The sequence below is a fragment of the Chlorocebus sabaeus genome, chromosome 22 (assembly GCF_047675955.1).
Source record: "Chlorocebus sabaeus isolate Y175 chromosome 22, mChlSab1.0.hap1, whole genome shotgun sequence".
Classification (NCBI taxonomy): domain Eukaryota; kingdom Metazoa; phylum Chordata; class Mammalia; order Primates; family Cercopithecidae; genus Chlorocebus; species Chlorocebus sabaeus.
Genome location: NC_132925.1, coordinates 90,557,214 through 90,569,594, shown reverse-complemented (window position 1 = coordinate 90,569,594; position 12,381 = coordinate 90,557,214). Strand labels below are relative to the sequence as shown.

The 12,381-nt window shown below is 47.0% G+C and overlaps 1 protein-coding gene across 5 annotated transcripts in view; it reads left to right on the top strand.

The window, feature by feature from the left end:
• IHO1 (interactor of HORMAD1 1) overlaps positions 1–11,075 on the top strand; it is a 62,947-nt gene extending 51,872 nt beyond the window's left edge. For all 5 annotated transcript variants that reach the window (XM_038003925.2, XM_038003926.2, XM_038003927.2 and 2 more), the window contains 2 exons: positions 5,574–5,677; positions 6,314–11,075. In XM_038003925.2, coding sequence (XP_037859853.1) covers positions 5,574–5,677; positions 6,314–7,477 — 1,268 coding nt within the window. In that variant the 3' untranslated portion in view covers positions 7,478–11,075. The remainder of the gene's footprint in view (positions 1–5,573; positions 5,678–6,313) is intronic.
• The last annotated feature ends 1,306 nt before the right edge of the window (positions 11,076–12,381 follow it).

Below are 12,381 nucleotides of genomic sequence, written 5' to 3'. Positions count from 1 at the left end.
TTTTCAGTTATTTTCATAACTAAATTTTTTAAAAGAAAAAATATGGATAGACTTTGGAAGTAATGAGTCTGATACAAAAGCTCTTATAAAAGAGAAGACACCAAACATACGTTGCCCTGGGGACAAGAAGTGAACGTATGGGACCTCAGATGGATGTTTTCTGAGCACTTAATCCAGAATCAAACACTTTGCTTGCCTTTCTCATGCTCTGCTTTTGTGAGGGTCGGTAATTTCTACTGTTGCTAAGAAACATTACTATTTAGGAACTTCTCTATGGAAGGATAATTACATTTGCTCTCTACTATAAATATCTACATGGATGTCTGAAGAATATTTGACTAATTGAGTTTAGGAGCAGGAATCCAATACAGAGCGAGACTCTGCCTCAAAAAACTAAAAAAAAAAAAAGAAAATAACTATGCTGGATTAAATTGTTTCATGTTAGTTTAGGGGTTCCATTTTCACTTCTCAAGATATTTTACTTAGTTTTTGTTTGTTGGTTGGTTGGTTGGTTTTGAGACAGTCTCTTGCTCTGTCACCCAGGCTGGAGTGCAGTGGTGCGATCTCAGCTCACTGCAACCTGCCCTTCCCAGGTTCAAGTGGTTCTCCTGTTTCAGCCTCCTGAGTAGCTGGGACTACAGGCACATGCCACCATGCCTGGCTAATTTTGTTTTTGTTTTTGTTTTGAGATGGAGTCTCTCTCTGTCACCAGGCTGGAGTGTAGTGGCGTAATCTCAGCTCACTGCAACCTCTGCGTCCCAGGTTCAAGTGTTTCTCCTGCCTCAGTCTCCCGAGTAGCTGGGACTACAGGCGTGTGTCACCATGCCCAGCTAATTTTTGTATTTTTAGTAGAGACAGGGTTCACCATGCTGGCCAGGAAGGTCTCAATCTCCAGATTTTGTGATCCGCCAGCTTCAGCTTCCCAAGGTGCTGGGATTACTGGCATAAACCACTGCACTTGGCCTTAGTTTTTTTTTTTTTTTTTTTTTTTGAGATGGAGTTTTGCTTTTGTTGCCCAGGCTGGAGTGCAATGGCGTGATCTCAGCTCACCGCAACCTCTGCCTCCTGGGTTCAAACGATTCTCCTGCCTCAGCCTCCTGAGTAGCTGGGACTACAGGCGTGCGACACCACACACGGCTAATTTTTATATTTTTAGTAGAGATGGGGTTTCTCCATGTTGGTCAGGCTGTTCTCGAACTCCCGATCTCAGCTGATCTGCCCGTCTCGACCACCCAAAGTGCTGGGATTACAGGCGTGAGCCACCATGCCCGTCCTACTTAGTTTTTATATACTTCTTCACTCATTAGTTCATGTGGTTCTGAAGGGTTACTTAGTGTCACCTTGATCAGCCAACCATCTTCATAAGATTTGTTTACAAGTCCAGTATGTTCTACAAGAGCTTCATTAATTTTGGTTACTTCTGCTATTTGAGAATAGAGTTCTTTAGCAGCTTTCACATTTTTCAAAGCACCAAATTCATCTTTTTTTTTTTTTTTTGGGGACGGAGTTTCACTCTTACTGCCCAGGCTGGAGTGTGATGACGTAATCTCAGCTCACTGGAACCTCCGCCTCCCAGGTTCAAGAGATTCTCCTGCCTCAGGCTCCTGAGTAGCTGGGATTACAGGCATGTGCCACCTGGCTAATTTTATATTTTTAGTAGAGGCGGGGTTTCTCCATGTTGGTCAGGCTGGTCTTGAACTCCTGACCTCAGGTGGTCTACCCTCTGTGGCCTCCCAAAGTGCTGAGATTACAGGCATGAGTCACCACGCCCTGCCACCAAATTCATCTTGTTTGTTCAATTTTTTCCCAACTGTAGGGAGACTACAGTAAACATTTCCCAAAACTTCCTGTGAAAAATTGCTGATTCCTACTGTTTTCATGCCATTTTCTGTTGTTATCCATTAGTGTTTGTTAATTTACACACTGAGGGAGTGAGGCATATGCAGTTTCCAGAAGGCAGCCAGCATTGCCAGTGGGGTGGTGCAGCCCTGGACCCACTTTTTAAAAATTGTGGTAATTGAACAATGAGAACACTTGAACACAGAAAGGGGAACATCACACACCAAGGCCTGTTGTGGGGTGGGGGGAGGAGGGAGGTATAGCATTAGGAGATATACCTAATGTAAATGACGAGTTAATGGGTGCAGCACACCAACATGGCACATGTATACATACGTAACAAACCTGCAGGTTGTGCACATGTACCCTAGAACATAAAGTATAAAAAAAAATTGTGGTAAAATACACATAACATAAATGTACCATTTCTTACTGCTTTCTTTTTTTTATTTTTGAGATAGGGTCTCGCCTTGTCGTCAAAGCTGGAGTGCAGTGGCACAATCACAGCTGACTGTAGTCTTGACCTCCTGGGAGCAAGCAATTCTCCCACCTCAGCCTCCTGAGTAGCTAGGACCATAGACACATACCACCCCATCTAGCTAATTTTTATTTTTCATTTTATAGAGACAGGATCTCACTGTGTTGCCCAGGCTGGTCTAGAACTCCTGGGCCCAAGCAATCCTCCCACCTCAGTGGCTTCCCAAAGTGCTGGGATTATAGGTGTAAGCCACTGTGCCCAGCCTGTATTATTATTATTATTATTATTATTATTATTACTATTATTATTTTGAGACGGAGTCTTGCTCTGTCGCCCAGGCTGGAGCGCAGTGGCCGGATCTCAGCTCACTGCAAGCTCTGCCTCCCAGGTTTACGCCATTCTCCTGCCTCAGCCTCCTGAGTAGCTGGGACTACAGGCGCCCGCCACCACGCCCGGCTAGTTTTTTGTATTTTTTTAGTAGAGACGGGGTTTCACCGTGTTAGCTAGGATGGTCTCGATCTCCTGACCTAGTGATCCGCCCATCTTGGCCTCCCAAAGTGCTGGGATTACAGGCTTGAGCCACTGCGCCTGGCCAGCCTGTTTATTATTTTTTCCCTCTTCTAGACTGTAGAATTCGGCTGGGTGTGGTGGTTCACGCCTGTAATCTCAGCACTTTGGGAGGCCGAAGCCAGTGGATCGTGGGGTCAAGAGATCGAGATCATCCTGGCCAACATGGTGAATCCCGGCTCTACCAAAAATACAAAAATTAGCTGGACGTGGTGGCACACACCTAAAGTCCCAGCTACTTGGAGGCTGAGGCAGGAGAATCGCTTGAACCCAGAGGCAGAGGTTGCAGTGAGCCGAGATTCCACTACTGCACTCCAGCCTCACAACAGAACGAGACTCAGTCTCAAAAAATAAAAAATAAAAAATAATTAAAAAAAAATTCATGTAGGTAGACAGTTTTGTTCAAAATTGTTTCCTATGCTCCTAGCACAGTGTCTGACAATAAACTTTCAGATAAAGGTGTATTATCTCTGCCAGGTGTGGTGGCTCATGCCTGTAATCCCAGCACTTTGGGAGGCTGAAGCAGGTGGATCACCTGAGGTCAAGAGTTCGAGACCAGCCTGGTCAACATGGCAAAACCTCGTCTCTATTACAATACAATTAATAGCTGGGCATGGTAGTGCATGCCTGTAATCCTAGCTACTCCGGAGGCTGAGGCTGGAGAACTGCTTGAACCCAGGGGGCAGAGGTTGCAGTGAGCTGAGATCATGCCACTGCACTCCAGCTAGGTGACAATGAGATTCTGTCTCAAATAAAAAAAAAAAAAAAAAGAATGAAGCCCACCAATCTTGCCATGGCCCATACACCCCTCTGTGTAGCTGTGACCTGCCTCCCCTCAGCTGTGGCCTGCTCCTGGACCCCTTGCTCACCTGATGTTTCAGCCATGCTGATCTCAGTTCCTCTGTTTGGAACATGCTCTTTCTTCTGCTGGTAATATTCTTTCCCTTACAGTTTTATGATAATTCAGCTAAATAACAGTTTCTTAGGGAAATCTTAACCCTGAGAGTGACTAAGTCTACATGTTACATGGTCTCAAGCACAATATACTTTTCCTTTAGAGCAGTTATTACATTTATAGTTATTTGTATAATTAGTCATTAACTACCTGTTTTCCCTAAGATTGCAATTTCAAGAGGGCTTTGTCTTTTTTTTTTTTTTTTTTAGACGAAGTCTCGCTCTGTCACCCAGGCTGGAGTGCAATGGCAGGATCTCAACTCACTGCAACCTCTACCTCCCAGGTTCAAGCAATTCTTGTGCCTCAGCCAACTGAATAGCTGGGACTACAGGCACCTGCCGCCATGCCTGGCTCATTTTTCTATTTTTAGTAGAGACAGGATTTCACCATGTTGGTTAGGCTGGCTTCGAACTCCTGACCTAAGGTGATCTGCCCGTGTCAGCCTCCTGAAGTGCTGGGATTACAGGCGTGAGCCACCACGCCCGGCTAGCTTTATCTGTTTTGATAACTATTATATCCACAGTGCCTGGCACATAGTATATGCTCATTAAACATTCATTGAATAAATATAAAAGCATCCTCATATGACCTGTAGTCTAGCAAGAGGATGGCAATAAATTGCAACACATTGTGTCATTAAATGTGTGTGTGTATGTGCAGAATCTCACTGTGTAAAAGAGGGAAATCAGTATCAGTCCTGATGTAGTTAGCACCTAGGTCCCCAAGTCTATTTGGGTCCAAGTGTAAGTATGGGATAAATAAATGGAGGGCAATAAATGATGGTAGGGCACATACACGGTGCTACCAGCAGAGAGAAGCAACACCCTAGCCGAGTGGAAATGGTATTTTCTGAGGAGGTTACTGCTGAAAGTAGACGGAAGAACAGGAATTAGCTGGACTAAGGTGGCGATTGGTGGGTCGGGGGGATGACAGGGACAGAAGCAGGGTACTTGAAGCTAAGGGAAGACTTTGCACAAAGGCCAATGGTGAGAGAGAAAACAGAGTCCAGTGATGTGGAGGAGGACAAATGGGTAAAGGGAAGTGAGCCCAGATCTTGTTAGCCAATTTAAAGATTTAGATTTTGTTCAGTGGCCAGTGGGGTGCCATTGAAAGTTTCAATGGGCTGGGCACAGTGGCTCATGCCTGTAATCCCAGCACTTTGGGAGGCTGAGGCGGGCAGATCACCTGAGGTCAGGAGTTCAAGACCAGCCTGGCCAACATGGTGAAACCCCATCTCTACTAAAAATACAAAAATTAGCCGGGTGTGGTGGCACACGTGTGTAATCCCAGCTACTTGGGAGTTGAGGCAGGAGAATCGCTCAAACCTGGGAGGTGGAGGTTGCAGTGAACCAAGATCGTGTCACTGTGCTCCAGTCTAGGTGACAGAGTTAGTGTCTGTCTCAAAAAAAAAAAAAAAGAAAATGTTTCAATGAAGGTTTCAGAGGGTGCATGATGATACCTACATTCTACAAAGATCACTCTGATGACAGGGCCAAGAAGGAAGGCCACAGAGGTTTGTGCTGTTGTCTCAGAGTCCCCATTCTCAGAGTCCCCAGGAGGTGCTGAGGTTACGTCTGCCCTAGCCAGGATCTTGTCAAGGAGGGAGGGAAAGAGAACCTGGAGGAACCACTCTGGTCTGCATCCAGCTCCTCCCTTTTCACTGCTGTGGTTCTGTGGTTTGGGCAGATGCATACATAGTCTTCAGGAGGTAAATTGTCATTGTTTTGTATTTAGTACAAGAGACTGTGCAGGCCCAGAATGACCTGGTGTTTGAGGCAGTCCAGGACAAAGGCAACATGGAGCAGGCCATCCTTGAGATGAAGAAAAGATCTGAAGCTGTAAGTGTAAACCCCAACCTCTTTCCAAGTGTGTTTTGGGCTTTGTAACCAGATCCAGAGAGAAACTTTTTTTTTTTTTTTTTGAGACGGAGTCTCGCTTTGTCGTGCAGTGGCACGATCTTGGCTCACTGCAACTTCCACCTCCCGTGTTCAAGCAATTCTCCTGCCTCAGCCTCCCGAGTAGCTAGGACTTAAAGGTGCACACCACCACACCTGGCTAATTTTTGTATTTTTAGTAGAGATGGGGTTTTTCACCATGTTGGCCAGGATGGTCTCAATCTCTTGACCTCATGATCCACCTGCCTCAGTCTCCCAAAGTGCTGGGGATTGCAGGCGTGAGCCACCGTACCCGGCTGAGAAACCTTTAAAGTTGCAAATTTTCAGCTAAGACCAGAGGCCAGCACAGGCCACTTGGAAAGGGGCCAGCATATAGGCTAGCTTCCTTTCCCAAGGTTCCTTGACATGATGTGGGCCCCAGGAGTTCAACTCCAAAGTGGAGTTTTGCTTACCCTGGGAGGTTCCCTACAGGGAGCAAGCTGTGGTTCTGCGGTCACATCCAGTGGTCTGTTCTCATGTTTATTGTGCTTTCTGACTTGCACTGTCCATCACTGTCTTTCTCACTGCCTCTCTCCCCAGAGACAAGCAGAGTTTATAGAAATGAAGTCCAACCTGAAGCACCTTGAAGTTTTAGTTGCTCAACAGAGTCAGGAATTCCAGCAGCTGTGTGAGCAGCTAGGCCAGCTGAATGTGCCCAGTGTCCTAGCAGAGCTGAAGAGATTGATCTCAGTGCCTCCAGTACCTGGGCATGTAAAAGACAGCGCTTCTCAGACGTCACCACCTTTGGCCCAGAACCTCAATCTCACCGGGCAGGAAAAATACACCTTTGAGAAGCCAGTTTTATGGCAGGCCCAGGCCCTCCCTGCTGCATGGAATCCTGGTATGGGTTCCCTACAGCCTGGAGAATTTGGTGTCTGGGGTGAAGGAGCAAAGAATGATGCTCTCCAAGAAGAGGCTGCACTGCCAGCATTTGTGTCCCATGAAAGAAATAGGCATGTAAAGGACAAGGCAGTGCAGACTAACTGCAAGAACTGGGCTGTTATTAAAACAGGTGCCAAGAACTGTGGTTCCAGCATCCAAGGCCATAAGATTCCTAGTGACAGGGACCTGGTTTCCCAAGGAGCCTCACAGCTCACATCACTGGAGATAAACAACTTTTCAACCAGCATTAAGAATGCCTGCCAAAAATATCAAGCCCAAAGTATGTTTTTGTGTGACCCACGTGAACATTTGGTGACTAAACAGAAAGATGGGACTGAAGAAATGCAGGGGAAAGACAAGAAGCAGCAGCCCAGGAAGGCCCACAGGGCCCACAGAGGCAGGCTCCTAGCCAGGAAGCAGAAACAAATCCCAAACCAGACCTGTAAATTCAATTCCAAATATCAGAGTCCTCAGCCTGCAATTTCTGTCCCACAAAGGCCCTTCCTGGGGCAGCAGGAACCCCATGCTAAGCCTTTGCATCTGCAGTATCCCAGGAGCCCCAGAAAACCAGTCTTCCCTATTCTGGGAGGAACAGTCATGCCCAATAAGACAGCAAGGGCAGTGCAGGGAAGACTCTTGCAGTTCAGCAGATGCTCTTCCCAAGACAACAGGCTACTTTCCAGCAGTTCCCAGGGGGACCACCAGATGAGCTGGTTCAGTGACCTCAATCTTGGATGTTCAGAGACCCCTCTATGCAAGGAGGCAGGAAAGAATTTGCTCTATGACCTGGGTTTTGATAGCAGTGATGATGATGGCTTCTGACCAGCCCACAGTTAATTTATTGGTCTCAGCTAGAAAGACAAATTGCAGGACATTTGGGCTGGCCAAGAGCAGAAAGTCCCTGAAGCCTGCCAAGTACCCTAGGGTCAGAGGCCCTGCTGAGGTGGGGTCAGTGGGCACGAGGGGAGGGAAGGTCCAGCACTTTGGGTACCAGGTGCTGCCCACGACAAGGATTAAGTGCATCCTTATTTGTTGGAATGAAATGTGAAAATGGTGGTGATGAGAGCTGAGGCAGCAGCCTGGTTGTGGTGCATCTGGAGCCCCTGGGTGCCTGTACTTGGTGAAAGGCGGGCAGGCCTCCTTACGGAATACTGTGTAGCAGAAGGGCTCTCATAAAACTTGCTGTGGCAGCATGACTCCAAACAACACTTTTGGGTCTTTAAAATATTCCCTACACATGACCAGTACATTTTCAGGCCTCAGGATTTTTTTCTTTCTTATTTTTAGCCACTTATGCTGTCAGAGTGTTTGCATTTTTTGATCAGTAGACATATTACAGGACACCCTATATCTTCTTGTGAACAGAGAAAATGATAAGCCTGACAGTGAAAGAGGTGACATGCACTAGCAAATGTCCAGAGCATCACTGCTCACAAGCCATTTTTCTTCCTCGCTGCTTTTTCCCTTGTCCTGTTTTTCAAGCACTTTCTTAAAACTAATAATATTGTAGACCTTGTATTATTTCTGAAGAGCAGTGGGCTTATATGGGACTTTGGCTTTCCATTTATATCTTGCTGAAGTTTTTTGAATTTTTGCAACACATATGTATTTTTTGTTATCAGAAATAAAACATTTAAAAGCATATATATATATTTTTTTCTTTTTTTTTCCCCCCTGAGATAGAGTATTGCTCTGTCACCTAGGCTAGAGTGCAGTGGTGTGATCTCAGTTCACTGCAACCTCTGCCTCCCAGGTTCAAGCAATTCTCCTGCCTCAGCCTCCCGAGTAGCTGGGATTACAGGCACCCACCACCATACCCAGCTAATTTTTGTATTTCTAGTAGTAGAGACGGGGTTTAACCACGTTGGCCAGGCTGGTCTCGAACTCCTGACCTCATGATCCGCCTGCCTCAGCCTCACAAAATGCTGGGATTACAGGCTTAAGCCACTGCGCCTGGCCTATTTTTTCTTTCAAGTTTATCAAACTGATGTCCCAGTTTAAGTTTACTTATGAAATGAAATAGAGGCCAGGCACAGTGGTTCACACTTGTAATCCTAGCACTTGGGGAGGCTGAGGCAGGATTGCTTGAGGCCAGGAGCTCAAGACTAACCTGGACAACATGGTGAGACCCCATCTCTTTTTTTTTTTTTTTTAAGAAGGAGTTTCACTCTCGTTACCCATGCTGGAGTGCAATGGTGTGATCTTGGCTCACTGCAACCTCCACCTCCCGGGTTCAAGCGATTGTCCTGCCTCAGCCTCCCGAGTAGCTGGGATTACAGGCATGCGCCACCATGCCCGGCTAATTTTGTATATTTAGTAGAGATGGGGTTTCTCTGTATTTGTCAGGCTGGTCTTGAACTCCCAACCTCAGGTGATCCGCCCACTTCAGCCTCCCAAAGTGCTGGGATTACAGACGTGAGCCACTGCGCCCAGCCTGTGAGACCCCATCTCTACAAAACAAAAACAAACAAAAACAAATTAGCCGGACGTGGCAGCATGCACCTGTGGTCTCAGCTACTTGGAAGGCTGAGATGGGAGGATCACTTGAGCCCAGGAGTTTGAGGTTACAGTGAGCTATGATTGTGCTACTGTACCTCCCCTCTGAGTGACAGACCAAGACCCTGTCTCTTAAAAATGAAAAATCAGGGACCAGGAGTGGTGGCTTACGCCTGTAATCCCAGCACTTTGGGAGGCCGAGGCAGGTGGATCACGAGGTCAGAAGATTGAGACCATCCTGGTTAACACAGTGACACCCTGTCTCTACTAAAAATACAAAAAAAAAAAAAAAAAAAAAAAAACTAGCGAGGCGTGGTGGCAAGTACCTGTAGTCCCAGCTACCCAGGAGGCTGAGGCAGGAGAATGGCAAGAACCCGGGAAGGGGAGGAGGAGTTTGCAGTGGGCCGAGATCGCACTGCTGCACTCCATCCTGGGCAACAGAGCAAGCGAGACTCCATCTCGAAAGAAAGAAAATCAGGGCACCCACCTGTAATCCCAGCACTTTGGGAGGTCGAAGTGGGTGGATCACGAGGTCAGGAGTTCGAGACTAGCCTGGCCAATATGGTGACACCCCACCTCTACTAAAAATACAAAAATTAGGCCGGGTGCGGTGGCTCACGCCTGTAATCCCAGCACTTTGGGAGGCCGAGGCGGGCGGATCACAAGATCAGGAGATCGAGACCATCTTGGTTACCACGGTGAAACCCCGTCTCTACTAAAAATACAAAAAAATTAGCCGGGTGTGGTGGCGGGCGCCTGTAGTCCCAGCTACTCAGGAGGCTGAGGCAGGAAAATGGCATGAACCCGGGAGGCGGAGCTTGCAGTGAGCCAGGATTGCGCCACTGCACTCCAGCCTGGGCGACAGAGCGAGACTCTGTCTCAAAAAAAATAAATACAAAAATTAGCTGGGCATGGTGGCACGTACCTGTAGTCCCAGCTATTCTGGAGGCTGAGGCAGAAGAATCACTTGAACCCGGGAGTTAAATGTTGCAGTGAGCCGAGATCATGCCACTGCACTCCGGCCTGGGTGACAGAGTGAGACTCTGTCTCAAAAAAAAAAAAAAAAACAAAAACATGAAAATCAGATACCATCTTTTTAGTTCCTAAGGCTCTCACAAGATGATTTTGAATAAACAACCCATTCAAACTGGTTTTTCCCTTTCCTGTATTATATGAAGGGGAAAATCCTCATGGGTTGGATAGTTTCCAGAATTTGCCCATTTCCAAGCTAGTACAGTAAATAACATTGGGGCCGCTGAGTGGACCACTGTAGAAAGCAATGGTTCTTGTTTCTTATTTTTTACATTATTTTCAGGGATGTGTGTCCCATCAAAATCTCATTATGGAGGAGTTGAATTTTCCTGGGACACCTATAGCAGGGCTGCCAGACACCAGCCTAAACTGCTCTCACTCTCATTTCCAGACCAAGGGCCTCCTGTGGCCTGTAGGGAGCCACGGGCAATCACAGCAGCCCTCTCTGAGGCCAAGGAAGTTAAGGTATGAGCTGTACCTGAGGCTGCCCTGGCCTCTCCTCTCCCTTCAGTCCTCACTGGGTGTCTTCTCACTCTGCCTTCTGCCAGCTCCACTGCTTTCCCTGCTGGGTTTCATTGCTTGTGCAAGGAAGATATGGAAGGAGCCCAGCCACACAAAGGGTTGGTTCTTTCTAACCCTTCCCAGACTGACTATAGGCCAGAGGGGTCTGTGTCTAGACATGTTTTATTACTCTAAGTTGAACAGTTTAATGATTAGTCATTTTAATTTAGAGTTGAGACTCCATAAGTATTTGTGGCCTTTTTGAGAACTGTGTCCAACTTTGAAATGCGAAAGCAGGACCCTTTGTTCTTTGATCCTGCTACGAGTTAAGAAATTCTGTATTTCTTCAGAAGTATTTCATTTTGTGTAATAAAGTCAAGGGTCAGAGTGACTCAGTGTTCCATGAGTTAAGTGTCTTTGTAGAATGAAGAGTAAACTTATCTCCTAATAAGACTGGGTTAATTAAAAATTACACTGCCTGTCTCTGGGGATCATCAGAAAAAGATATCGTTTCTTAATTTATTCCTAAGGTTTAAAAAAAAAAATTAGGCCGGGTGCAGTGACTCACGCCTGTAATCCCAGCACTTTGGGAGGCCGAGGTGGGTGGATCACGAGGTCAGGAGATCAAGATCATCCTGGCTAACACGGGGAAACCCCATCTGTACTAAAAATACAAAAAACTAGCCAGGCATGGTGGCGGGTGCCCGTAGTCCCAGCTACTCGGGAGGCTGGGGCGGGAGAATGGCATGAACCCAGGAGGGGGAGGTTGCAGTGAGCTGAGATCACACCACTGCACTCCAGCCTGGGCGACAGAGGAAGACTCCGTCTCCAAAAAAAAAAAAAATTAACTACTATGTTCCTGCCAGGTTTGGCAAGGGTGTCACGGCCCAAGCATCCAAGCATGTCCCTGGGAAATCAATATCTTTGGCTCTTTAGATGTTCCTGGAACTGTATGTGGCTACCCAGGGGCAGATGTGGTGGGAAGCCTATGGTCCTGGGGCCTAAAAAGCCACACAGGGCTGGGCGCGGTGCCTCATGCCTGTAATCTCAGCACTTTGGGAGGCTGAGGCAGGTGAATCACGAGGTGAGGAGTTCGAGACCAGCCTAGCCAACATGGTGAAACCCCATCTCTACTAAAAATACAAAAAAATTAGCTAGGCATGGTGGGGGGTGCCGTAATCCCAGGTACTTGGGAGACTGGGACAGGAAAATCGCTTGAACCCGGGAGGCAGAAGTTGCAGTGAGCCGGGATCGCACCACTGCATTACAGCCTAGGCGATAGTGCGAGACTGTCTCAAAAAAACAAAACAAACAAAAAGCCACCAGGGGCTTCTCCCTCTGATACAACTCCAGCTACAGCCCAAGGATGGAAATGAAGCTGATTGCAGTACCTAATTTTCTTGACATTCACAAGTTATCTATCTATCTATCTATCTATCTATCTATCTATCTATTATTTGAGATGGTGTTTCGCTCTTGTGGCCCAGACTGGAGTGCAATGGTGCAACCTCAGCTCACTGCAATCTCCGCCTCCCGGGTTCAAGCGACTCTCCTGCCTCAGCCACCAGAGTAGCTGGGATTACAGCGCCAGCCACCACACCAGCTAATTTTTGTACTTTTAATAGAGATGGGGCTTCACCATGTTGGCCAGGCTGGTCTTGAACTCCTGACCTCAGGTGATCTGCCCACCTCGATTT